The sequence below is a fragment of the Chelonoidis abingdonii genome, chromosome 1, assembly GCF_003597395.2.
Source record: "Chelonoidis abingdonii isolate Lonesome George chromosome 1, CheloAbing_2.0, whole genome shotgun sequence".
Classification (NCBI taxonomy): Eukaryota; Metazoa; Chordata; order Testudines; family Testudinidae; genus Chelonoidis; species Chelonoidis abingdonii.
Genome location: NC_133769.1, coordinates 366,304,072 through 366,329,550, shown reverse-complemented (window position 1 = coordinate 366,329,550; position 25,479 = coordinate 366,304,072). Strand labels below are relative to the sequence as shown.

Genomic DNA, 25,479 nt, shown 5'->3' with positions numbered 1-25,479 from the left:
GAGCAACAGGAATACAAGCACTGAAAAAAATTGTCTCTGTCCCAGCGGCCAACAGGTCAACCCTCATTCTAGTGAGCACAATCCCTGGGGCTGGACAAAGCCCAGAGATGCAAATCTGGGCTCCAACCCTCTCCTCTTGTGAGTGGGTCAGACCTTGAGCTCTGCACACAGCCCTGGCTCTGGCAAACTGTCCCTCGGCACCCAGGGGTCTTGGCTGATGGGTCAGGAGGGGAAGTGCCTCGGAGGAAGCTGGGTCTTGTCCCCTGTGTCAGGTTGGTTCTGTTGGTTTAGCTCGTGCCTCTGCGCTCCCCAAATCAAGCTAACCTGAGACGAGCCAGGGCGAAAGTGACTGAGTATATGGGGCTAAAACCATCCCTGTCGTTAAGCAGAGAATTGGGTCTCCCGGCTGTGCCCTCTGGAGTCTTCTTCGACAAGTACATCTTTCAGCTGGCTTATGTTGGCACAGGGGCCTGGGGAGGAGCTTGTGTTGGTAGGAAGGGGGCTTTGGGGTGCGGGCGAGCATGGTGGTGCTGGACGTGCTCCCCCAGCCACCCTAGAGAGGTGCCGCTGGGCTCTGACCATTGGAAGTGATGGTTTCCCTCTATCTGGGGAGCCCAGTGTCTCTTCAGTCCAAGCTCTAAATCTCAAACAAAGGTTTAATCCTTCCTCTGCTTTCCTAGGCCCCTTTAGCTCCTATTACTCGTCACTCTGCCTGGAGCTCGTTCTGCAGCCAGCTGTAGCACTTTTTGAGAGCCAGGATTCCTGGGTTCTCATCCTCCCTCTGCCACTGGCTCCCTGTGTGACAGTGGGCAAGTCACTTAGAGTGCTGTGCCTCAGTTTCCCACCCATAGCCTGGGGAGGATGATGCTTCACCTTTGTAAGTACAAGTGCTAGGTGGTGGTGAGAGTGATGGGCCCCCATCAAACAGCCTGGCTGAGCTAAGCTACGCAACATTTGGGCTGCAGAACTCAGCAGAACAGGCTGGCAGGTGTGTCCCAGGGCCTCCTGCCTGCGCTGGAGAGCGTTGCCCCTTCCTGCTCTAAATAGGGTCTCTCGAAATAGGGTCTAACCACTGCCTCCATCTCTCTCTCTCTTCCCCAGCTGAAGCAGGAGACCCAGTCCCCCTGCTGCTGCCTCCTGCTGGTCTCGGAAGATAACCACCAGCTCTTCTGCCAGGTGGGTGGTACCGCAGCCCCAGGCGGGCCGGGCCTGTCCTGGGAGGAGTTCAGAACTTGCCCTAGGGAACAGCCATGAAACAAGTAAACCCAGCTGCCTTGCTTGGAGCACAGATGGGGCCTTCTGCACAGTGGGAGGGAGGCAGGGTTCCCAGGGCTTGGGGTGTCACCGGCTATTCCAGGCAGAGCACATCCCCGGGAAATAAATCTGTGCGCCCATCTGGCCATCGCTGTCCATGCTGCTTTGCTGAGAGGAGCTTTCCTTTCCCCGGGCTTTCTCCTGCAGCCTCATCCTCCCCTGTCCCCTCGGGGCCAGTTCCAGCCGGGTGCTCCTGGGACGTCACTGGGTGTCCACAGTGCTCAGCACCTTGCAGGATCAGGTCTGGAGGGTCTCCGGGGCAGGGGCTTGACTCCCCCTACCTGTGTGGTATGGGGGTCATGCCGGTGACCCCAGGAGAGACGCTGCGGAGCTCCGCCGTTTGAGTGGCAAGGGAAATGGGCCCGGATCCTTCTGCTGGCGAGTCTGCACTGTTCATAGGGCACCAGGAACGCGCCTGGCGCTGTAGAGCAGAGCCAGCCAAAAACCAGCTCTTCCCGCCGCCGCAGCAAAAAAATGCATCCTGATTTGGGACACAAAGGTCAAAAGTGTGTAAATTTCACAGGAAGGAAAGAGAGAGCAGAAATCTGCCTGGAGAGGACCAGTAATGTTTGGCTGGCTCCTCGGGCAGCCTGGGGGGCTGGAGAGCTGGTTGCCCGGTTTGTCGGCTTCCCAGGGAGCCAGGGAGGTGGCCATCCCACCCTGCTAGGAGGCCCTGCCTCAGTGGTGGCAGCCACGGAGCAGCTGGGGAGCCCAAAAGGGCGACTGGTGGCAGAAGATTAAGGAGGTTCCCATCTGGAACTTGCCTGGAACCTGTTGACAGTTGTGTTGCAATCGACACATTCCCGCGGGGGGCGGGGGGGCAGGGATCTAATCAGGACAGTTGTAGAGTCAGAGAGTTCAAGGCCAGCAGAGACCAGATCATCCAGTGTCTCCTGTCCTGTCTGTCACAGGCCACCAGCCCCACCCAGCACCCGTGCACTACACCCAAGCCAAAATGAGCCCAAAGCAAGTGAGACCCTCGGGAGACTAGACCGTGACGTGCCACAGGTGGTGAATAGGAGAGTGACCCTATCATGGGGTCCACTTACCCCTTGGGTGCCTCCTCCTGGCCGCTGGGGGAATTAGCACTTTCCAGGTGCTGCACCCTCCTCTGGCCATGTCTCCCCCCATCCTGCCTCGCCTTGCGGCCGCTCTCACTCCAGAAGCTGCCACTTCCTGTTTGTGACTTGCCCCCCCGCCTCCCGACCAGGTCACTAATGTCCTCCTCTTCTGGGGTATCCAAGTCCTTCAGGGCAAACTGGCCTCGGCTGTCAGCTCTCCGCTGTCTGGTCTGCACCACTTCCCCAGGGGCTGGTAGGGGAGCCCAGGCCCACGCTCTGCTCTGGGTTCCAGCTCAGGGCTCTCTCCTCAGCAGCCAAGCTCTGCCCTCCCCCACACTTCGCTGCCTTCCCTATCTCCTGAGCCTCTCCTACCTCTCTGGTTCTCCCCCTGCACTGGGTTTGCCGGCCCAGGGAGTGACTGCCGGCTACCTAGCTCAGCAGCCCCAGGCACACCTCCCTTCTCCTTCCCTGCCACCCTTTCTGCTCTCAGCTCCTGGGTTTTATCCAGGTCCCTCTGCTCCTGGCCAGCTAAGCCTCATTTAACCAACCCCTGGTCCCTGGCTCTTCCACCACATGCAGCCCGGGGAGTTAACTGGCCCACCTGGCCACCTTAACCCCCCTCAAACCTTGTAAGGGTGCACATCCCATCCCAGACCCACCCGCTGCGGAGGAAGGTGCAAAAACCCCAAGGTCCCTGCCAGTCTGACAAGGGGGCCAATGCCTTCCTGACCCCACACATGGCAATCAGTTAAACCCTGAGGATGCAAGCCAGAGCCAGCCAGCCCAGCACCTGAGAGAGAGAGAGAGAGAGAGAGTGCTTGGTGCCACCTCAGCACACTGGCCCTCCCCATCCTAAGTCCCACCTACAGCCGTGGCCATCCCTCATGCTTCAGAGGAAGGAAATTAAATAAACCCTCCCAGAATACACTGGGGGGCAAAAAAATCCCTTCCTGACCCCTGAAACCCTGAAGCATGAGCTTTAGGAATGTATATAAAAACCAGCCCAGCAAAGATGCTGAGATGGGCAAAAATGATCCCTTTGCAACACAGCCCAGGGCCGGTTTGTTTCAGTGTTGCTCTGCGGTGGGATGATGTTGGGCCAGGATGCACATTGGTTTGCCCTGGCAGACTAACTCCAAAAGGGGCTGACCCTAAGGGTCATGCCACCCCCTACACTGGGTCTGATTCAAGTAAATTCTCTCCTCTCCCAGCCCACCCATCCTACAGGAGCATTCCCTGTATTGGAACACTGGCTAGGGACTTTTCTCCTTTCGCTCCAGGGGCAGAGACCTGAGCATCTGGAGCAGGAAGACCTGGATTCTGTTCCTGCTGCTGCTACAAGTTCCAAGCTCACCCACCTTGAGCAGCTTTCACAGAGACAATCAGTTCTCGGCTAATTAGACCCTACTGCATAAAGGGTTTAAATTCTCTCTCAGCTCCTGTTCCATGGCCACGGCTTTCCAGAGCACCGATTCCTCAGCTCCTTGGCCCTCACCTCTGTGGTTTTTGTTTCCTCCAGGTCGTGGGAGATAAAGTGCTGGAAGAGGAGATCAGCTTCCCTGTAAGTCGTTACATGTTCTCTGTCGCTCAGCAGCAAAGCTCAGCTCTGTATTCCAGCCCGGCTGGGGTTTAAATCAGCCCTACTCCAGAGACGAAGCCAGCCATGGGATGTACATACTGGGACAGTCCTCATGCTTCCAGGCATAGACAGCTCCCCAGCTGCGGTCAGGAAGGAATTCCTGGAGTAGGGTGGCACATTTACAGTGTGTGTGGGGGTGGGGGCGATGAGAAGAGAGGAGACCCAGACCACCAAGTGTGGACGCAGATCCAAAGTTCGAGAGTGCTCAGATCTGAGTGTTTGCCTCAGCCCCATCCTGAGCTGTGAGTTTCTGAGCACATTTAGCCCTGGCCACGCTCAGTCTGACCCAAGAGGAGCCATCGACTTCTCCCGCTGCGGCAGGTCCTTTGGCCTCTCATTACAGACCTGAGACACGACCACTGCCAGCCCGTGTTCTTGCTTCTTGACTGATGGCCTCCAGTGACGCCAGCCAACAAGTGAGAACATCCGGTCTGGAACCACGTTGAACTCTCCCAGGAGAGCAGCTGCAGCCTGGAGGAGTCTGGGCTCCAGCTCCCTTCCCAGGCCATGCATCAGGAAGCTGGTAAACACAGGCATCGTTTCGTTAGCGCCGAAGCTGCTTCTGTCCTCACCCCTTGGCTCCAGGACGCCCCTTCCTCTTTCCCCAAGGCTTTGTCCAGGTAGATCCACTTTAAAGCCAACCGGGAAACATCTGGAGAGCAGCCAGCAACTCTGGCAGTGCACGCTGCAGCCCAGCTGCTGGGAAATGCTTCCATGCACAGATGTTACAGTCCAGATGTTCAGTGCCTATGTCAATGGAGCTGCCCTGATTTACACCGGCTGAGATTCCAGCCGTTAACTCTGTTAACTGTTCCTCAGAAGGCGAACCTTCCCGCCTTGCCACCACCCTCAACATCCAGCCAACGGGCAGAACAAGCCTGTCCAGGCAATATCCCCTCCTCCTTCTCCAAGAGGAATGGGGTGGTCCACCTTAGGATAGCTAGAAAGGAGACCATCCACAAAGAACCCATCCCACCTCTTCCATGGAGCCCAGTGCATGCTGGGCCAGGCCCTTGGGGCTGCAGGGGTGGACAGACTTGAGCCAACATTTTCGAAAGCACCGAAGAAACGTAAGCTCCACATTGCCGTTTTCAAAAGTGAGGCGCATTTAGGAACATAAAGCCTGTTGGCTTTAAATGATCACGAAGCTAGTGAAGCATGTCGACCAGCGGCTTTCAACTGGCGGGGAGCACATCCAACTTTCTAGACCAGGGGTGGCCAACATGTGGTTCCAGAGAGGTTAATACACGGCTCCTTGTACAGGCACTGACTCTGGGGCTGCAGCTACAGGCGCCAACTTTCCAATGTGCCGGGGAGGGGAGGGAGGGCTCACTGCTCAACCCCTGGCTATGCCACAGGCCCTGGGGAGCAGTCCGGAGCAGGGACAGGCTGTGGCACCGCCGATGCATGCCGCTCTGCCGGCTGGGAGCTCCTCACCCCGGTTAGATGGCAGGCACTGACATGGCCTCTCACTGGCCCGGATTGCCCCGGATTGCTCCCCAGAACATGATGCCGGGATGCGTCTGTTACCAAAGGTGAGACAAACCCAGCAGGCTTCTCCCAGCACAGCCACCTTTGAGTGGAGCAGGATTGGCCATCAGCAGCTCCCCCCCTCCGCCCGCCCCAATCATTAATCCAAACCGAAGGGGGCCAGATTCGTCCCTGGTGAAACTTCGCTAGCTGCCATGGAGCTGCCAGGGATGTGACTGGCCCAGTGTGCGGGGAGACCGCTCAGCAATGGATGAAAAAGGCCGTTGCAGCCATATTGCAAGGGTGGGAATTGATGGGCATGGCTGAAGGGCACCGCCTGGACTGGTGGACTTTGGACAGCCCTTAGGCCACAAGTCACTGGTTTGGCCATGTCCCACATGCTGATCCCATCGAGCAGCTGCCTATGTGGCAGGAGGTTGGTGTGTCTCAACCCGCTGCCCCATGGGCCAGGGTCCACGGCGCCATATTTCTGTAGCGGTCTGTGTGTGCTGTGGAGCTCAGTGGAGGGGCCAAGCTCTGGAAGGGCTTGGAGACTGAGATGTCCTCTCCCCATAATCAGTGGCCCCCCAAGCCCTGCTTTTCCTCTTGCACCGCATCCACGGAGCTGGATGGGGGAGCTGGGTGTGCCGCTGCTCCCGGAAGAGCCATTGGCCACTGCACCCGGGCTCCTGTGTGACAAAACTTCACCCACGAGCCAACCTTTCTCGGCCCCCCGAGTGCATCGTCTCCTGACTCTCTTCTCTTTGCCTGCAGCTGACGTTTGGGCGTCTGGGGAAGGTGGTAGAGGAGAAGAAATCCATCACCCTACAGGACATCAGTGTGGTATGTAGCTGGGCTTCCCCCAGGCTCGGGGCCCCGGGGGGAGAAGCCCGCCACGTGGCCACAATGGGAGCATGAGTATGCAGGCCTTGAGCGGACAAGGGGGAGATGTCCTCTTGGATGTCACTCAGACACTACTGAAGTGGGCACGGTATTAATGCTGTGACGTCTGAGCACCACGGGTGAAGAGGAGAGGGCCAAGCTTGTAGGAACTCCTGTCTCAGCTGCAGGCCAGTCTCCATAGCCTACCTCGTCCTCGCTTAATAGCTGATCGTGCACAGGTGCTCCAACACCAGGGTGATGGGCACAGTACAAAGAGCTGAATAGGCAGGCAGGGGCAGCGGCAGAACTTTCCCGTGCTGGCCTTAGCCACAAAATAGTCATTTTGCAGAGAGCCGCTTGCTGCCTGGCCGTGGTTGCTGGGCTGTTCACGAACGTGCTGCTGCCAGGAGAGGCCAGTCCAAGGCCCTGGACTAGCTCTGTCACCGTCGGATTAGCTGACAGATGACTGGATGGAGGGGCACATGCCTGTTCCTCTCTTCTGTCTAAGGGCTTGGCAGAACTACAGCTGTGGCGAGATCGTCACCGAGCCTCACCATCAGAGCAGTTCTCCCAACACCTTCCATGGGGTGGGTGTGGCAGGCAATCACCCGGAAAGTGTGACAGTCCTGGGGCCAACTCTGCAGAGCATACTGTGCAGCTGCATCAGAGGGGCTCAGTCTGGCGGTACATTTGCAGTGGGACACTCACATTTCTGAGTATCCCTGTCCTGCTCTAAGGGATTAAATGAATCAGCTGACAGGTGTGTGCACCACTGCCCTCTACTGGGTGGAATCGGAACTGCTCAGGTTTGTGTCATAGACCCTATTCAGCTAAGAGCTAAAGGAGAGTCTCTCTTAGCTCAAGTGTCAGGGGCAGAGGGTTGGGGATCTAAGCTTTGTCCCCGCTGAGACGTTCTGAGCAGCTGTGGTGTGCCTCAAAGCAACAACAGAGCAGAGCTAGGGGAACGTGGACTTGTTACAGAATTAACACCAGTATCCCACGGGCGGGGACACGATTTGCCAGAGGTGAAAGACTCAGTGGCAGACCTGAGCACAAATCCCAGGGAGTCCTGACTCTCAGTTCAGTGCCCACGGCTGCCACTCTGAAATCCGGAGCAGGTGTGTTTCTAGTGGGGTCCCACAGGGATCGGTGCTTGGCTCTATGTTATTAAATATTTTTTATCAATGACCTAGAGGAAAATATAAAATAATCATTGATAAAATTTGCACAGAAGTTGGAGGGCGTGAAATATTGAACAGGACAGGTCACTGATGCAGAGTGATCTGGGTTGCCTGGTAAGCAGGGTGCAAGCAAACCACGTATATTTCAATATGACCAAATATAAAGTTATACGCCTAGGAACAAAGCATGCAGGCCACATGTACAGGGTGGGGGACTCTATCCTGGGAATCAGGGACTCCAAACCACCCATTAAGGGTCGTGGTGAATAATCAGCTGAACAGGAGCTCCCAGTGCGACCCTGAGGCCAGAGAGGTCGTTTGACCTCTGTGTTTGGTGCTGGTGCGACTGCTGCGGGAATGCTGTGTCCAGTTCTGGTGTCTGTAGTTCAAGATGGAAGTTGATGAATTGCAGAAGGTTTGGATCAGAGCCCCAGGAATAATTAAAAGATTGGAAAACCTGCCTGATCACGAAAGACTTAAGACATACAACCTACGTAGCTTATCAAAGAGGTTGAGGGGTGACTTGACCACAGTTTATAAGTTACTCTGTGCGAGGAGGTGTCAGGAAATAAATCAGGGGAGACACGGCCGTCCAACCAATAGATGGCTGGCACAAACAGGACAACACAAGAGTGCTTTCACTTAACGCTAAACTTTACTTAGGCCATGGCTACATTAGACATTTCAAAGCACTGCCCCGGCAGCGCTGCGGGAGCGCTGCCGCGGCAGCGCTTTGAAGTGTGAGTGTAGTCAAAGCCGCAGTGCTGGGAGAGAGCTCTCCCAGCGCTGCTTGTAAACCACATCCCTTACGGTGTAGCCGTGCAGCGCTGGAGCCGCGTGTCCCAGCGCGCGCCCTGATACACTGACACTTTACAGCGCTGCATCTTGCAGCACTCAGGGGGTGTTTTCAGCACCAGTTGCAGCGCTGTAAAGTGCCAGTGTAGCCAAGGCCTTAGTCTCAAGCACTTACACACGTCTGCAACAGTTAGTAAAACACCCCCAACCCTTGATGATTACCAAACTGAGTGTGGCTTTTGAGTGACACAGCGGCAGCCCTGTCCTGCGCTGGGGACAGAAGATTGCATCAGAGGGAGAGTGCAGTCCTGAAATGAGTCCCACCTGTCTCAAGCTTTTCCCTTATTTATACATTAGTAATTAAAGAAACATTGTTAAGTAAGTAGTTTCAAGCAAGAGGTTCCTTCTGCTTATTGATTAACCAGTGTGGGTCTTTCCAGGCCTGCACCTTGAACCTCACTACACATTCCTGGGCATATCCCTTGTAAAACGCATGGATCAGCAATTTAACACAATTCTTTCAGGAAGGACACGAGTCAAGCCGCCCTTTCAGTGGCACCCTAAATCCCCTCCCTCCTGCCTTGGTCAAGCTGAGACTTGCTTTAACAGCTTGCTGACTAGGCTGTCTTTAACAATAAGCCATAGTGGTTTCAGGCACTTTACTGGTTGCTGAAGTCTCTCCATACAACTGCACGGGAACTGAAAATAGGAACAATTGGCTCTTCTGTTACCAGTGAAGATCTGACACGATCCACTGGCTGGGAAGTTCAAGCCAAGCCAGACAAATTCAGACCCGGAAATAAAGTACCTTTTAACAGTGAGGGCAAATAACCACTGGAACAATTCGTGCAGACATGGCCTCACTAGCCATTTTTACTCAAGACGGGATGTTTTCGTGAAAGCTCTGCTCCAGTTCAGTCACAGCTCGTGGGCTCGAAGCAGGAATTATATTCGGCGAAGTTGGCCTGTGTCATGCAGCAGTTCAGACTAGATGATTCTCTAGATGGCTTTATAATCTCTGAATGCTGGGGTGTGTGTGTGCTAGAGATAGACCTGAAGGCGAGCTGACAGCTCCACCAGAGGCAGGGGACGGTCAGTGCGGGTGCGATCTGTCCAGTCATGGTGGGACAGCGCTGGAATCCATCTCTCATGCAGACATATGGCCCAGCCAGGCTTTGCGACCTAGGGGTGGGGGCCAGGCCTGGCAGATGTTGATCTAGGTGGATCCTTGTAGGTCATTTCCCCACCTCTTGGCCGGGATGCTGTAACGCAGCGGGCGTGATGACTGGCCGAGCCCGATCACAGCTGGATCCAGCTCTGATGCCACCTAATGTCTGTGTCGTGTGAAAAAGAGCAGGTTCCCAGTCTGAACATCATCCGTCCCATCTCCGCAGCTCACAGAAACCCAGTAAGCCTCCGTGACGGTGCGCCATGGAAGCCAATTGAGGTCACTCATCTAGGTGAACTGCAAACAGAACAGGGCAGACAACCTCAGAAGCTGGTGTTATCCAATACTTACATTTACCAGCCAAGCACAGAACAGCTTCTACAGTACCTCACTGGTACTTAGAAGTTCAAACAATGGCAGTTCCCTTAAAGTGCCCAGCCCCAGGCCTCGTCCAGACACACCTGTCAAGATAATGAATGATCCTGAAAATCTTATCCTCATCAATATAAAGAAAGGTTCTTCCCATCGCAAAGGGTTAGCCACCACCCAAGTCCAGTTATAACTTAGATCTTACCCACAATACAACGCTATAGGCCAATTCTTATTAACTAAACAAAATTTTGTTAAAAAGAAAAGAGGAGAGGGTTGGTTTAAAAGATCAATACCATACGACTTGAATCTCAATTCTGAGGTTCAATACATAGCAGAGATAGCTTGTAGTTGCCAAAAGTCCTTTTAGAAATAGTCCATAGGAATATCCAATGTCCATATTCAGGGTGACTCCATCGGTGACTGGGGATCTCAATCCTTATACTTAAGGTTCACCCTCTTGAAACCCCAAAGCAGATGTGAGATGCCGTAGGATCATGTCCCAGGCCTTATACATTTCCAGCAGCTTTTGGCCTGAGAAAACAATAGGCTTAACCCTTCTCCCAAACATCCGGCAATTAGCACAGGGTAATTTATCATTAACATTCAGATACAGTACCACACTTCAAAGAGAACACATAGACAAGATAACTATTTCCCTCAAGTGTCTCCTAAATGTTAATGTTCCTTTTTTGATCTTTGAATCAAAGCTATAGCAATAGACAAGACTTGTTTGCTTACATCACAAGACCTGAGCAAACACCTCCCCTTCTACCTCTAACAATGCAGACTTGCATTTCCAAGCTCTATTCATTTACATATCTCTCTAACCAGTCCTTAAGGTTCACCCATGGGACAGGTCAGTCTGTGATTTAATTAACTCTTTCTGGCCCTGTCACCTTCCAATGAAATATTATATTACACTCATAACATCACAATCTCCCAGTAGGAGCTGCTTCCAAACCCCGCCTTGCAGCGGTGGGGGATCTCCCTGCTGAAGAACCTTGGTTTGGTGTTCTGGCTCTAGGGACAAGTGAACCGAGTTTGATAGGTCTGAACCTGTTCATCTCATTCTTGGGCTGAATGGTGCAGTGTGGCCAGAAGGCTCATCTCAGGGAGCCCAGGGCTGGAATGGCAGGGGGCTGCATGCTGGGATTGAGGTGCATCGGCAGAGCTGGGGTGTGGGGGATCCCAGGGCTGGAACGGTGGGGGGCTGCAGGTTGGGACTGAGGTGCATCGGCAGAGCGGGGCGTGGGGATGGGTAGCCCAGGGCTGGAATAGCAGGAGTGATCAGGATGCCCTTGGTGCAATCCAGGAGTCCCGAATGAGCAGCTTCTCCTCCTGCAATGTCTCTGTGCTGGGGACAGAGGTTTGTCAGCGAATGCTCTGCTACCAGCCAAGGCCTGGGCTCGTATGGCAGGAGCAGCAACCACTGGACACTGCCGTGGAGGAAATGCCCCGCTAGCTCCACAGAGAGCAATCAGAGCTGGGAATGGGTGTCGTGGTTCAGTGTGTGTGAGGGGTCAGCATGAGGCCAGATCCAAATGCAGGGCTGGGCTGGGAGCAGATCCCTCAGTTCCTCCTGGAACGAATAATCCCGGAGTAGCTCAACTCGAACAGTGCTGAATCTGAGCACCCAGGTGTCCGGACAGTGAGCAGATGTTTAGTGGACCCTTTGTGCGTGATCTCTGAGTCTCGTTTCCCCCTGTGAGAAATGGGGATGATGCTTATCTGCCTTGTGCTCCGATACTCCTGTGAGGGGCCGTTCAAGTCCCTGTGCAGGCTCTATCTGGAGCACGCTAGGATGATAGATCTCTTGCACACAAGTGGCTGGTTGGTGTCACCCCTGCTGAGAAATAATAACTCCCCCAGAAGCCCTGCACTCACCTCCGAGCCGGCTGAGCGTCTGCCCCGGGATCAGCTGCAGACGCTGCCCTGGCACGTGCTGCGGTCATGAGCCAGCGCACAGGGTCAGGGAAGTTATTTATCTGTGCCGCCCGAGCAATCCGTCATCTCCCCTTGGGTAGACAGGCAGTTCGAAAGTCTGAAGGGAGCGAAATAAGTGTAAATACGGTTTGGGATGGTGGAAGGACTGAGGTTGCTGCTTGGGAACCCAGCTGACAGGCTGCCTCTGGCTGCGTGAGAGGTGTTGGTGGCTGTCAGCCTAGTCACTAGTGGAAGAGCGCCCCCATCGTAAAAAATGGGGCTTTATTTGGAGCTTCTAGGTGGCAGTACAGGGCCTCTGACACACAGCCTAGCAGTTCTGATGCCATCCAGCAGAGGGCCCTCTGGACTTAACCAGGTCATTGCATTACTGTGTTACCCTTCCTGTTCCTACTGTTGGGTTCTCTGTTTAATACACAAGGGCTTGGCATGTTTGGTGTTTTAAAGAATATAAATGAAAATGCCTGTCCCCTCTTGGGCAGTGCCACTCATGCGCAGTGTACCAGAGGCACACTGCCTGGCAAGGCAGAGATAAGCATTTTGTTCCTGTCCTGGTGAAGTGCCGGAGCTAAGGAATTACTCCCGAAAGGATAAACAGAAGGGCTGTGGAGCCCAGCAGCCGCAGCAGCAGCAAAGTGGTAAACAGATGTTCAGACTGACTCCGAGCAGTAAATAGAATCATAGAATATCAGGGTTGGAAGGGACCTCAGGAGGTATGTAGCCCAACCCCCTGCTCAAAGCAGGACCAATTCCCAACTAAATCATCCCAGCCAGGGCTTTGTCAAGCCGGGCCTTAAAAACCTCTAAGGGAGGAGATTCCACCACCTCCCTAGGGAACCCATTCCAGTGCTTCACCACCCTCCTAGTGAAATAGTGTTTCCGAATATCCACCGTAAACTCCCCCCACTGCAAACTGATACAATGCTCCTTGTTCTGTCATCTGCCACCACTGAGAACATCTAGATCCATCCTCTTTGAGCCCCCCTTTCGGTAGTTGAAAGCGCTATCCAATATCCCCCTCATTCTTCTCTTCTTGCGCAGTTACTAAACAATCCTATTCCCATCAGCCTCTCCTCATTATCATGTACTCCAGCCCCCCTAACTAAGCTTTGTTTGCCCTCCACGGATGACTCGTTAATCCAATGTTTTCCGACGATCCCGTTCTTGTAGTGTGAGGGCCAAAACTGGACAAGTACATCCGATAGTTGGCCTCAGCTCATGTCAAAGTAGAGGGATGATCAATCCCTTGATCTGCTGAATGCCCTCATACAGACCCCAAGAAAATTCGCTGTTAGTCCTTTTGGCACCAAGAGCAGCACTGTCGACTCTATCCATCTTCTTGATCCAACTTAACCCCGTAGTCCTTTTCTGCATGACTGCTGCCTAGCCATCTCGACCTCCGGTCTCACTTCTGTATGCTAGGATGCTTGCACACTGGAGCGAAGGATGGCCCAGGCTGGCCCATCCTAGATGTGCAGACCTCTGCAACTTGTCCTTGTTGAAACCTCATCAGGTTTCTTTTGGCCCAGACTTCTCTAATTGTGTCTTAATTGGTCACTCGTGTTCCTATTTCCTATCTCCTTACCTTGCGTAATCTAATCCTCCCGTTTAGAGTCAAATCGTCTGGCCGTCATGTGGGTGTGCAACAGTCGCGGCCACTCTCATCCAGAGTGCAGTTATAAGAGTGAGTTTTGATACAATATACCGTGCCCCAGGACCACCCTTGGGGCACTATCGCTTGAACACCCACTGCCAATGACATCGGAACATTTGATCACTTAACCCCGTGATCCTGAGGCCTTCTCGTGGCCCAGGACTCATGGTTATAACTCTCCCAGCCAGCTGCAGTCAGTACCTGGCGTGTGAGTCTCTCAAGCCTGCCCTCTCTCTGCTTCTTCTCTTTCTCCTTGGAATGCCATTATTGTGACATCTCCTACATCGACTTCCCCTTTCCCTTCCCCCTGCAGCAGCGTAGAACAGAGAGGCCTACCTCCCCGTGCCCCTGCGGCTCACGAGATGGGGATCAGAACGCGCTGCCTGCTGTATCCAGCGGGGTGACTGCTCAGCATTGATGTGGTAATAATAATGTTAATTACTACAGCTCTGGTAGAGCACTGTCTCAGAGAACTGCCAAGGCTTTAAAGTGGCGATCAATCCGCTTTATAGATAGGGAAACCAAGGCACAGAGCGGCAGACGATTGCTGAAGGTGACGGAGCCCAGCCAGTGTCCCCCAACTCAGTTCTTATGCCATCTCAGGCCACGCTGCTCCCGGCAGTTAGGCATCGGTTCTCGAGGTGGGTTTGCAAATCAGATGTCTAAGACTCGTGCCCCCCTGGCCCTTCTCCCTGTGCTAATTGGGTGGGTGGCTGCAGCTGGATGCGAAGACACAGTCACACAATGTAGCCGAGGGTGTTACCTTGTGTTCTCAGAGTAAGATCAGAGTGGGTCAAAACTTAGACTCATACCTCATAGACCTTTAAGGTCTGAAGGACAATATGTCATCTAGTCTGACTTCCTGCATCAATGCAGGCCATGATCTCACCACCCTCCTGTTAACAAACCCTAACCTATTTTGTCTGAGTTATGAAGTCCAGTCAAATCGTCGGTTGAAACCTCAAGCTGCAGAGAATCCTCTCAGCAAGCGACCCGTGCACATGCTGCAGAGGAAGGCAAATAAACATCGGCCCTGCCAATCTCCCTGAGGAAATTCTTCCGCCTCCAAATGGCGACATGTGACAACCTGAGCATGCTTGGCAAAACACCAGCCACCCCCAGGAAAGACATTCTCTTTATAACTCACGATCCACCCTGTATAACTCAGATCCCAAACCCACCTAACATCCCATTCACAGACCACTTTGGCATCCTTATCTGCTGATGATAAACACATCTTCTTTGCTAACTCACATATTCATTTTTGAACCGAGGCGAATCAGGGGTGTGAAACTGTAATGTAGCCAAATCTCCCCAACAGCTAACCAACTCCCCCTACTTCCCACCTCTGACTGCCTACCCCCCAGAATTTCCAACCCATCCACCCACCTGCTCTTGTCCCTGACCCACTTCCCCTCCCGACTCCCACCCCTAACCCCCCAGGCTCCTCCATCCAACCCATCCCTCCTTCCATCCTACTGCCCCATAACCCTGCCGCAACCAACTCCCCATGCTCCCTGTCCCTTGACTTGCCTACCCCATCCCACCATCCATCCAACTTTCCACCCCCTATTCCCGTCCCTGACCACCCCCATAGACCCTCAGCCACCAAACCCCCCACTCTGTTGCTGACTGCCAACCCCTATCACACCAAATCCCTCCACACCTATCCAAACCCAGTTCCCATTCTCACTGACCAACCAACTCCTGACCCCTCCATCCCATTCCACGCCCCTTGCTGGCCTAGTTCTCCTGACTGCCCCCCCAGGGACCCTTCCCTACTCACCCCCGGGACCCACCCCATCGCAACTCCCCCCCATTCCCTGTCCCCTGACTGCCCCTCCAGAACCTCCACCCCATCCAACCTCCCCTGTCCCCTAATTGCCCTGACCCCTATCCACACCCCTAACCCCTCCCACACCTATCTAACCCCCCAGGTCCCTGTTCCCTGACCGCTCCCCCCAAACCTCCACCCCATCCAATCCCCCCGTGTCCCGGGACTCCCTGCCCCTTATCCAACCCCCCCGCTCCCCGCCCCTTACCATGCCGCTCAGAGCAGCAGGAGCTCGCAGCCCCGCCGCCCAGCCAGAGCCAGCCACACTGCCGCGCTGCCCAGCAGGAGCGGTGAGCCAGAGTGCTAGCAGCGTGGTGAGCTGAGGGCTGCAGGGGAGGGGGGACAGCAGGGGAGGAGCCAGGGGTGAGCCTCCCCAACCAACAGCTCAAGGGCCGGGTCAGGTAGGATGGTCCCACAGGCCGCATGTGGCCCGTGGGCCGTAGTTTGCCCACCTCTGTCCTAGATCCTGTGCCCTTTCTCTGTGTCTACATTTAGGACCAAAGAATGCAGCCATGCTTATGGGAGGGGGGACTCTATCCTGGGAAGCACAAGCAGTGACTCTGAAAAAGATCTGGGGATCGTGGTGGCTAATCAGCTGAACATGAGCTGTGGCCTAAAGAGCGAATGAGATCCTGGGATGCCCAAACCAGGGAAGTTCAAGTAGGAGCAGAGAGGTGATTTGACCTCTGTGTTTGGCCCCGGTGCGACCGCTGCTGGAATCCGGGGTCCAGCTCCGGTGGCCACAATTCAAGGAGGATGTTGACAAGTTAGGAAGGTTCAGAGAAGAGCCACGAGAATGATGAAACTTTAGTGCTAGACTTAAAGAGCTCAATTGCTTTAGCTTAACAAGGAGAAGGTTAAATGGTGACTTGATAAGCCCGTAAGTACTCACATGGGGAACAAATATTTAACGACAGGCTCTTCGGTCTGACAGAGAAAGGTCTGACACATTCCCACAGCTGGAAGTTGAAGTTAGACAAATTCAGGCTGGAAATGAGGGGGACATTTTGAACGCTGAGAGTAATTAACCACTGGAACAATTTCCCCAGGGTCGTGGTGGATTCTCCACCACGGGACATGTTTTAATCAAGACTGGATCTGCCCTAGGAGTTACCGTGGGGCAGTTCTGTGGCGTGTTATATAGGAGGGCAGACGGAGTGATCACAGTGGTCGCATCTGGCCACAAGATCTATCTATAAATGTATTGCTTCGTGCCCAGTGCCCTTCCGTGCCCCACATCCTGACCCTCACCCTGGTCTGACCCTCCTCAAGTCCTGACCCTCACCATGGTCTGACCCTCCTGTGCCCCATGTCCTGACCCTCACCATGGTCTGACCCTCCCTTGCCTCATGTCCGGACCTCACTCCGGTCTGCCCCTCCCCAAGTCCTGACCCTCACTGTGGTCTGACCCTCCCGTGCCCCATGCCTGACACTCACTCCGGTCTGACCCTCCCGTGCCCCACATCCTGACCACTACTCCATCTGACCCTCCTGTGCCCCACATCCTGACCCTCACCACGGTCTGACCCTCCCGTCCCCCACGTCCTGATCATTACCCCATCTAACCCTCCCGTGCCCCACATCCTGACCGTCACCACCGTCTGACCCTCCCGTGCCCCATGTCCTGTTCCTCACCCCCGTCCGACGCTCCCATGCCCCACGTCCTGACCTTCCCTCCAGTCTGCCCTCTCTTGCCCCACATCTTACCCTCACCTCCATCTGACCCTCCTGTGCCCCAGGTCCTGACACTTACCCTGGTCTGCCTTCCCCTGCCCCACATCCTGACCCTCAATGCAGTCTGATCCAATCCTGCCCCACGTCCTGACCCTCACCCCAGTCTGACCCTCCTCTGCCCCACATCCTGACTCTCACCCTGGTCTGACCCTCCCCAGCCCCACGTCCTGACTCTCACCCCGGTCTGACCCTCCCCAGCCCCACGTCCTGACCCTCACCCCGGTCTGACCCTCCCCAGCTCCACGTCCTGACCCTCACCCTGGTCTGATCTTCTCTTCCCAGGAGGAACACAAGCAGCTTCACAACATGCTGGGATTCGAGGTGACCTCCATGCTGTGTGTGCCGGTCATTAGCCGGGCCACCTCCCAGGTGGTAGCCTTAGCCTGCGCTTTCAACAAGCTGGGCGGAGAGAGGTGAGTTGGAGGCTCTTGGAGAGGCTGCTCCCGGGGCACTAGCCCTGCGCTGATGTCAGCTCCGCTCCTTAAGACTGGGCCTTTGCGCAGAGCTGTGCTGACGGGGCACAGCGTACGGGTGAGGTCTGGAGCCGAAAGCAGAGCCGTGGCCCCAAGCACCTGCCCCTCAGCATCGTGCTGTCACCTTGCTGCCGCACCATCTCTCCAGTCTCCCTGCTTATGCTGGTGGCTGGTGGGCTAGATCGCTGTGCCTGCAGAAGAGGGCTCCTGGCTAGGGGGCAGCTGGCGGTTTCAGGCTGCCTCTGCCACTCAGGCATGGGGTTCTGGCAGGCCACCCTGGTCACCAGCACGGTGGCGCAGCTCCTGCAAACTACAAGTCCCAGCATGCACTGTGCTCCACCTGGATCCAAACCAAAGTGGGGGCTGTGCTGCTGATCAGAGCCTTCAGTGTCCATGCCAGGTTTGGGCGCTGGCCGAGCCAGGCACCAGCTCCAGTTAAAGGCGCAGTAAAGTATTCCCCTGATCCACAGGCAGAGAAGCCCCCTCCCTGGGTAATTCATTTCTTGAACCTTGGATTCAGAGCTGAATAACAACAACAGAGCAAAGCCCGGTCCTCACTGCTTGGTTGGCTGGTGGTGTGACCGGCTCAGCTCAGCCTTCGCCAGGCTTATCTCATTCAGCTGCCCCGAGCCCTCCTTCCCTGACCCTGCCAGTGCCCTGCTACCGTTTCATGGGCGAGGTCAGGACCGCCCGTTTGAGAGGGTTTTGGGAAGGGGACAGGAGCACATGAGGGCAAATCCCGGCTGACCTGACCTGAGGCCTGTAGTAATCCTCACCCGCACCTTGCTGCGAGGTGGGTCAGTTGTCTCATTCGTGTCCTACAGCTGGGGAAACTGAGGCAGGGCAGTGATGGGCCCGGGGAGCTGGGCCTCGGAGCAGTGCATTGCAATAGTCCAGGAAAGAGGAGGGGAATGTGCGGTGCACTGGGGAACAGCTGCCACGTCCTGCCCCAGAGGTGGCTGCATGTCAGTGAGGTGGATCTCCTCTGGACAGGCAGCACCGGCAGGCTCCCCGGCTGAGCAGCACTGGCCGCAGGAGCTGCTGCGCGCCGTCTCTGTTCTAACTGTGCCACTCTTCTCGCCTCAGCTACACGGAGGCCGACGAGCACAGAATCCAGCACTGCTTCTGCTACACCTCCACCGTCCTGACTAGCACGCTGGCCTTCCAGAAGGAGCAGAAACTGAAGTGCGAGTGCCAGGTAAGGGGGCAGCTCGCTCTGTCATTACACATGGCTGCAGGATGTAACAGGCTGGGCCATGCAGCAGTGTGTATGGGAGTGGGAGCAGCTGGCTTCGTCCGCTTTTCGGTGGGGATCAGGGGCTGGACTGAGCGTTCGTGCTCCTCGGAGAGCCATGGGGCATCGAGTGGAGGTGCCAGGTCATCGCTGCACTGGGAGAGGGAATGGGGCAGGATGGGCATTTGAGGGGGTTGAACCGGGCACCCAAAGCAGGCCGCGCCCCAACCCTCAACCCCCTGCCAACATGAGGCTAGACCCCTGGGCTTTGAGCTCCACAGCACAGGCCTTGACAACTTCAGCTAAGGGAGGAAACTCGGCTGGCTGGTAGCAGCAGCTGGCCCTTATCTGCCGGGTAGGCCAGCTCCTAGAGAGGCCTGCTATCCCGAGGAGGGGTCTCTGAAGCCAGAATCCCCTCTGGAAATGTGTGCGAGGAGGGAAGGCCCCCTCTTCCGGAGGCCAGAGTGGAGAGCAGGTCACAGCTGTTGGGAGGGTGTTTCACAGGTCTCCGGGTAAACTCAGAGCTGATTATCCTGTAGGCCAGGAAAGGCAGGCCCAGTCCCACAAATTTTAGGGGGATCCCCATTCCCAGATCAGGAGCTTCCGATGTCTAGGCATGTGGGATTACCTACGTGTGTACCCCAGTTATCTGTACACTTTCCTTGGCCATAGCTAAGCACCTTGCTGGCACGGATGGCTTAAAGTTCTACCTGTGAGGTAGAGAAGCCTCGTCCCCAGGTTCCAGCTGTGGGAACTGAGGGTGTGTGTGTGACGATGTGGTTCTGGCGGGACCCAACTGAGAGTGCCAAATCAGGACCAATTGCTCAAACAGGGCAGTCACAGCCCAAGGCTGGGGTTTTTCCACCTCTAAGGCAAACCAAACCAGCCAGACAACAGACTTCGGTGTCACCCCTCTGGCTAACCGCAAGTCACACAAGCAATTTCCTTAGACACTCCAGTCTCCCAGTATCAACCACCAGATACCACACCATCCTGGTGAATGGTTATGAAAAACCAACACCCCAGTAAAAGAAAAAGTTTTCTCGATCCCAAAGGACACAAGCCCCAGACCCAGGTTAATATACACTCGGTATCTTACCCACAAATACGTGTTGCCAATCCTTAGAATCTAAATCTAAAGGTTATTCATAAAAGGAAAAGATAGAGGTGAGAGCTAGAATCGTAAACTGATCATTAATACGTTACATGGCAAAAGTCCTTAGTTAGGCGTAGCAGAGATGAAGTAAACTGCAGGTTCAAATTGAGTCTCTGGAGAACATCTCCCGCTGGATGGTCATCAGTCCTTGTGTAGAGCTTCAGCTTGCAGCAAAGTCCTCCAGAGGTAAGAGCAGGACTGAAGACAATGAGGTGAGGGCCTTCGCTATATATAGACTTTTCCAGGTTAAGAACATCCTTGTTCCTACTGTGGAAAGTTACAGCCAAAATGGAGTTTGCAGTCACATGGCCAGTCTGCTCACTCCTGAGTACAGGCGTATTCCGCCTTCTCTGATGGTCATTGTGTAGTATGGTCCTTAATGGGCCATCAAGAAGGCTAAGCAGAGCTGACACCAACTTGTCTGAGACTTTTCCAGTAACACAGACAAGTTGAAATACACAGACAATAACAGCAATTATTAACTTCAGCACAGAAATGATACAGACATAACAGACAGCATATCATACCAGTAACCGTAACTTGGCTTAGACACCTTATATGACCCTTTACATAGAATTTTGGTGCCCTACAGACCTTGGTTGCAACCATGTTCTATATAGGTCCGTTAATATCAATAAACGTCACAGTGTGACAATGCAGTTCTGGTGGACCCAACTGAGCAGTGCCAGTTCAGGACCAATTGCTCAGCAGGCAGTACAGCCCAAGCTGGGTGTTTTCACCTCTAAGGCAAACCAAACCGCCAGACAAAAAGGACTTTGTTTCCCCCATGGCTCAACAAGTCACACAAGCAGATTTCCTTAGACACTCCAGTTCCCAGTATCAACCACGTACCAACCATCCTGGGGATAATGGTTATGAAAACCACCACCAGTAAAAGAAAAAGATTCTCTCGATCCCAAAGGACCAAGCCCAGACCCAGAATCAATATACACATTAGTACTACCACAAATCACGCTGTTGCCTAATCCTTTAGATCATAAAATCTAAGTTTATCTAATAAAGGAAAATGTAGAGATGAGCCGTAGAATCGTTTAAATGAAATTCACTTAAATCAGTGATGGCAAAGTTCTTAGTTCAGGCTTGTAGCAGTGATGGAGTAAACTGCAGGTTCAAATCAAGTCTCTGGAGAACATCCCCCGCTGGGATGGGTCATCAGTCCCTTGTGTAGAGCTTCTGCTTGTAGCAAAGTCCCTCCAGAGGTAGGAAGCAGGATTGAAGACAAGATGGAGATGAGGCATCAGCGTTATATAGGCTTTTCCAGGTGTAAGAACACGTCTTTGTTCTTACTGTGGAAAGTTACAGCAAAATGGAGTCTGGTGTTACATGGACCAGTCCCTGCACACCCTGCTGAGTTACAAGAGTATCTGTCTCCTCTCAGTGGGTCAGTTGTGTAGCTGATGGTCCTTAATGGGCCATCAAGCAGGCTAAGCAGAGCTAACACCAACTTGTCTGCGGTATTTCCCAGAACTGCAGCACCAAATTGAAATACAGACAGTATACAGCCAATACTTATAACTTCAACCAGAAAATGATACAGACATACAGACAGCATAATCATAACCAGTAACCCATAACCTGGTCTTAGACACCTTATATGACCCCCTTTACATAAGATTTGGTGCCACTACAGGACCTTGGTTGTAAACCATGTTCTATATGGTCCCAGTTTATATCAATAACATCACAAGATGAAGCGATAGTGCATCCAGGGTAGAGCCAGGAGCTGCCCCCAGAGCTCAAGTCTGATCCTAAACCGCAAGGGAATCCAGCCCCTCAGCACCTGTCTGACCCACCCCTTCTGCCCTGCCCCCTGGCTGGGTCTCTGGGCTGTGCCAGGCCACTTTGTGCTTTCCTCTGCTAGTGGCACCCTTCCCATCTGGATCCATCCAGGCTGGGGTTGCCAACTTTCTAATGGCAGAAAACCAAACACCATTGCCCCCCCCCCCCCGCCAACCCCTTCTCCGAGGCCTCGCCCCTGCTCACCCTGACCCCCTCCCTCCATCACTTGCTCTCTCCCACTCTCACTTGCTCATTTTCATTGGGCTGGGGCAGGTGGTGGGGTGTGGGAGGGGTTGAGGGCTCCAGCTGGAGGTGTGGGCTCTGGGATGGGGCCTGGGATGAGGTGTTTGGGGTGCACGAGGGGGCTCTGGGCTGAGGCAGGGGGTTGGGGCACAAGAGGGGATGAGGGGCACAGGCTCTGGGTGATGCTTACCTCAGGTGGCTCCTGGAAGTGGTATCCCATATCTCCACCTCCTAAGCAAAGGCGCAACCACGGGGCTCTGCGCGCTGCCCCCATCCACAGGCACTGCCCCTGCAGCTCCCATTGGCCGCGGTTCCCAGCCAATGGGAGCTGCGAAGCCAGCTCTTAGGGCAGGGGCAGTGCATTGAGCCCCTGTGGCTGCCCCTACGCCTAGGAGCCAGAGGGACATGCTGGACGCATCAGGCGCCGTGCGGAGCCAGGCAGGGAGCCTGCAAGCCCTGCACCAACCAGATTTTTAACGGCTCAGTGAGCAGTGCTGACTGGCACTGCCAGGGTTCCTTTTCGACTGGGCGTTCCAGTTGAAAACTGGACACCTGGCAACCCTAGCCCCAGACAGGCTCATCAGCTCCGTCCCGGCTTGGTGCCAGATAGAAATGAGTCAGTTCCACTCTCTGCAGCCCTCCCACCCCTCCCCCGTCATGGTGCCCATTACACTGCTAATTACATCGCCTGTCAGTCAGACCCCAAGCTTGCCACGGCCCGCTGCTCTGACGGCTCTAATCAGGCCGGGAGGGGCGAGTTCAGGAGCCCACCGGCGCTACCATGCTTGGCTAAATGGGACATGTGGATCTGAATCGCTAATGCCCTGGGACAGAGCTGGTAGGGGAAGGCCAGCTGGCAGGAGCTTCGCTCTGCCCACAGGGATGTAGAGAACATGGGGGATGCCCTGCCAACACCCTTGTCTGGAGGCCCATGACGCTGGGATATGTTTACAGTGGCTCACTGGCCACATGCCAGGGATGCAGGCACTGTGGTCCCCTGTAGTGTCCTATGCAGGCAGTAAAACACAGACCTTGGACAGCATGAGCTAGAGGAGAATCTCCTTTTCTTACTAGGGGTGGTGGGGCTTAGCCCTCTGCTCAGGACCCCAGCCATTAGAGTGTGACCCATCCTAGCCACACAACAGTGGTGAATACACACTTCAGCACCACCAAGCACGGGGCATGCGCACATAGGCATCATGACGGGGTCCCTATGCACATCGGCACCATCCAGCAAGGAGCAGCAGTCCCTACGCACGTTGGGACCACCCAGCGGGGGGCAGCGGTCCCCACGCACGTCCGCACCATCCAGCAGGGAGCAGCTGTCCCTATGCACGTTGGCACCACCGAGTGGGGGGCAGCGGTCCCTACACACGTTGGCACCACCCAGCGGGGGGCAGCGGTCCATATGCACGTCGGCACCATCCAGCGGGGAGCAGCGGTCCATACACACGTCAGCAGAGCTGATTCCGTATCAGCGTCCCACAAGACTAAAGCTGCCTAGTTGCCCCAAAGCATCTGGCCATGTGATGTTAGTGCCAAGCTGCTTTGCCAGCATCGCCCCGTTTCCATAGGGAGGCAGAGCTGCACACGCTGACTATTGGAAGGGCTTGGAGCTAGTGCTTAGACAGGCCCAAGTCCTTTCAGGCACCACCTTCTTTGGGCATTAGGGGGAGTGAAGTGAGAAGGAGGTATCTGCTTGGAACAGATCCAAGGAACAGCAGTGCCAACCAGCCCAGATCAAACTGGGTCCCCACTGTGCCAGGTGCTGCTTGGACACATTGTAAGAGACAGTCCCTGCCCTCGGTAGCTGACTGTGTAGACAAGACACAATTGTCAGCCCCGATTTACAGATGGGAAACTGAGGCACAGCAATAAAGTGACTCGTCTCTGGTCAGTAGCAGGGCCAGGGATTAAACCCAGATCTTTGGACACCTTGTCCAGTGCCTTAAATGGGAAGCAGGCACTTATGGAGGCAGATTATGCAGCGAGCGCCCGGCGCCAGCCATTACACAGAGCGACCTGTGCAGGGGCATGCTTGCCAGGATGCAGTTGCTCTCTCTCATCTCAGAGAGATGGCGCTGCCCCAGAATGGGACGGGAGGGGGCTGGGTTAGGGTCTCAGTTTGGCTGGTGCTGGGGAGTGGCCACTCGTCCCCATGTGTAACAGACTTCCAAAGCTGGGGTTCTAGGAGGGTAGGACTGTGTGTGTAATGCTGCCCCCTAGTGGCTGATCAGGAACTTTTTGGCAAACTGTTTTTTTCATTGAATGATGCTTGAAACCATTCAGGAAACCAGCTCTGTGTTGGCAAATCTCCCAGCTGGCAACAAGTTTGGGGGAAAAAAATTCAGAAATTGTCGAAACGTTTTGTTTCCACATTTTCAAAGCCAAACGGTCCAGTTGCCTGGCTTTCTGCTTTGACATTGGAGCTCATTCGACTGAGAAAAGGCTAAAGAGGAAACCATTGCAATCCGAAGGAAATAGTTCCTTCCAACTGAGCGAAAGGAACCGCCGGGATTGGCCGAAGCCGAAACATTTTTGGTGTTTTGATTTGCAAAAATGTTCGAATCTGACTTTTTGTCCACTGTCAAGTGAAAACTTGCAAACTCTGGAAAATATTTCCAGGCTGGGAAAACTGTTTCCTGCCCCGTTCTGCACCCACCGTGCATCTGGCTGCACGTGCATCCGCTGGCATATCCAGGTGTACACTGGCACGCCAGTGGTGACACACTCCCTTGCACAGGCGGATACCCTCGTGTGTTTGCACACTGACACGCCTGGGATCTCACACAGTCACACGGGCTGGTGTTGGTTACACCCTGTGCAGTTGCTTGCACACGCTGATGCATTCTCCTTCGCATGCTCAGCCAGGCTAACCCATGCCCACTCCTTGACAGCATCAGATGGGGCTTGCTGCGAACCCCCACCACACCATCTCACACTCGAACGGTCATGGGCCTCTCCTTCAGCCTCGTGCTTGGGGCACCCTCCGGTGGCGCTATGGGGCATAGCCTCGGCATTGTACTGGGGACCAGGAAATAACTTCACCTGTTGGGCCTAATGCCTGACTGAGGCAAAGTCTCTCCCAGAGAGGAATTGATTCCTGCCTTGAGGGATGGCTGCTGCTCCCAGGGCAACGGGTGGGGGCGGGGTGTGTGTGTGTGTGTGTGTATGTGAGGGGAGAATTAATGGGAGGCCAGAGATGTTTAGAAACCATTTAATGGTATTAATGGGGGCTGCAGGGGGAACCAACCCACCAATAGAGCAGGGTTGGGGTTAAAGCAGTGACTTCCCTCACCAGTAGGACACAAAGCTTGTCCCCCTTGGACAGGGTCTCTGTTCCGTCACCTCCACGTCATCCTGCCCTCCTCTCCCCTAGTCCCTCTGAGCATTTCTCTTGTACTCCCTGGAATTCCCTGTGTGGGAGGTGGTGTGACCTAGTGGCTAGATCACTGGATGGCAGGGGGTGGGGTCAGGAGACCTGGATTCCATCTCTACCTTTGCCACTGTTCCCTCTCTGTGGCTTAG

General features: G+C 54.7%; 1 protein-coding gene across 2 annotated transcripts in view; it reads left to right on the top strand.

Moving 5' to 3' along the window:
• Window positions 1-25,479, top strand: part of PDE2A (phosphodiesterase 2A) — a 380,823-nt gene that overhangs the window by 335,228 nt on the left and 20,116 nt on the right. For both annotated transcript variants that reach the window (XM_032792466.2, XM_032792477.2), the window contains 5 exons: window positions 1,102-1,176; window positions 3,895-3,936; window positions 6,259-6,327; window positions 17,328-17,458; window positions 18,605-18,716. In XM_032792466.2, coding sequence (XP_032648357.1) covers window positions 1,102-1,176; window positions 3,895-3,936; window positions 6,259-6,327; window positions 17,328-17,458; window positions 18,605-18,716 — 429 coding nt within the window. The remainder of the gene's footprint in view (window positions 1-1,101; window positions 1,177-3,894; window positions 3,937-6,258; window positions 6,328-17,327; window positions 17,459-18,604; window positions 18,717-25,479) is intronic.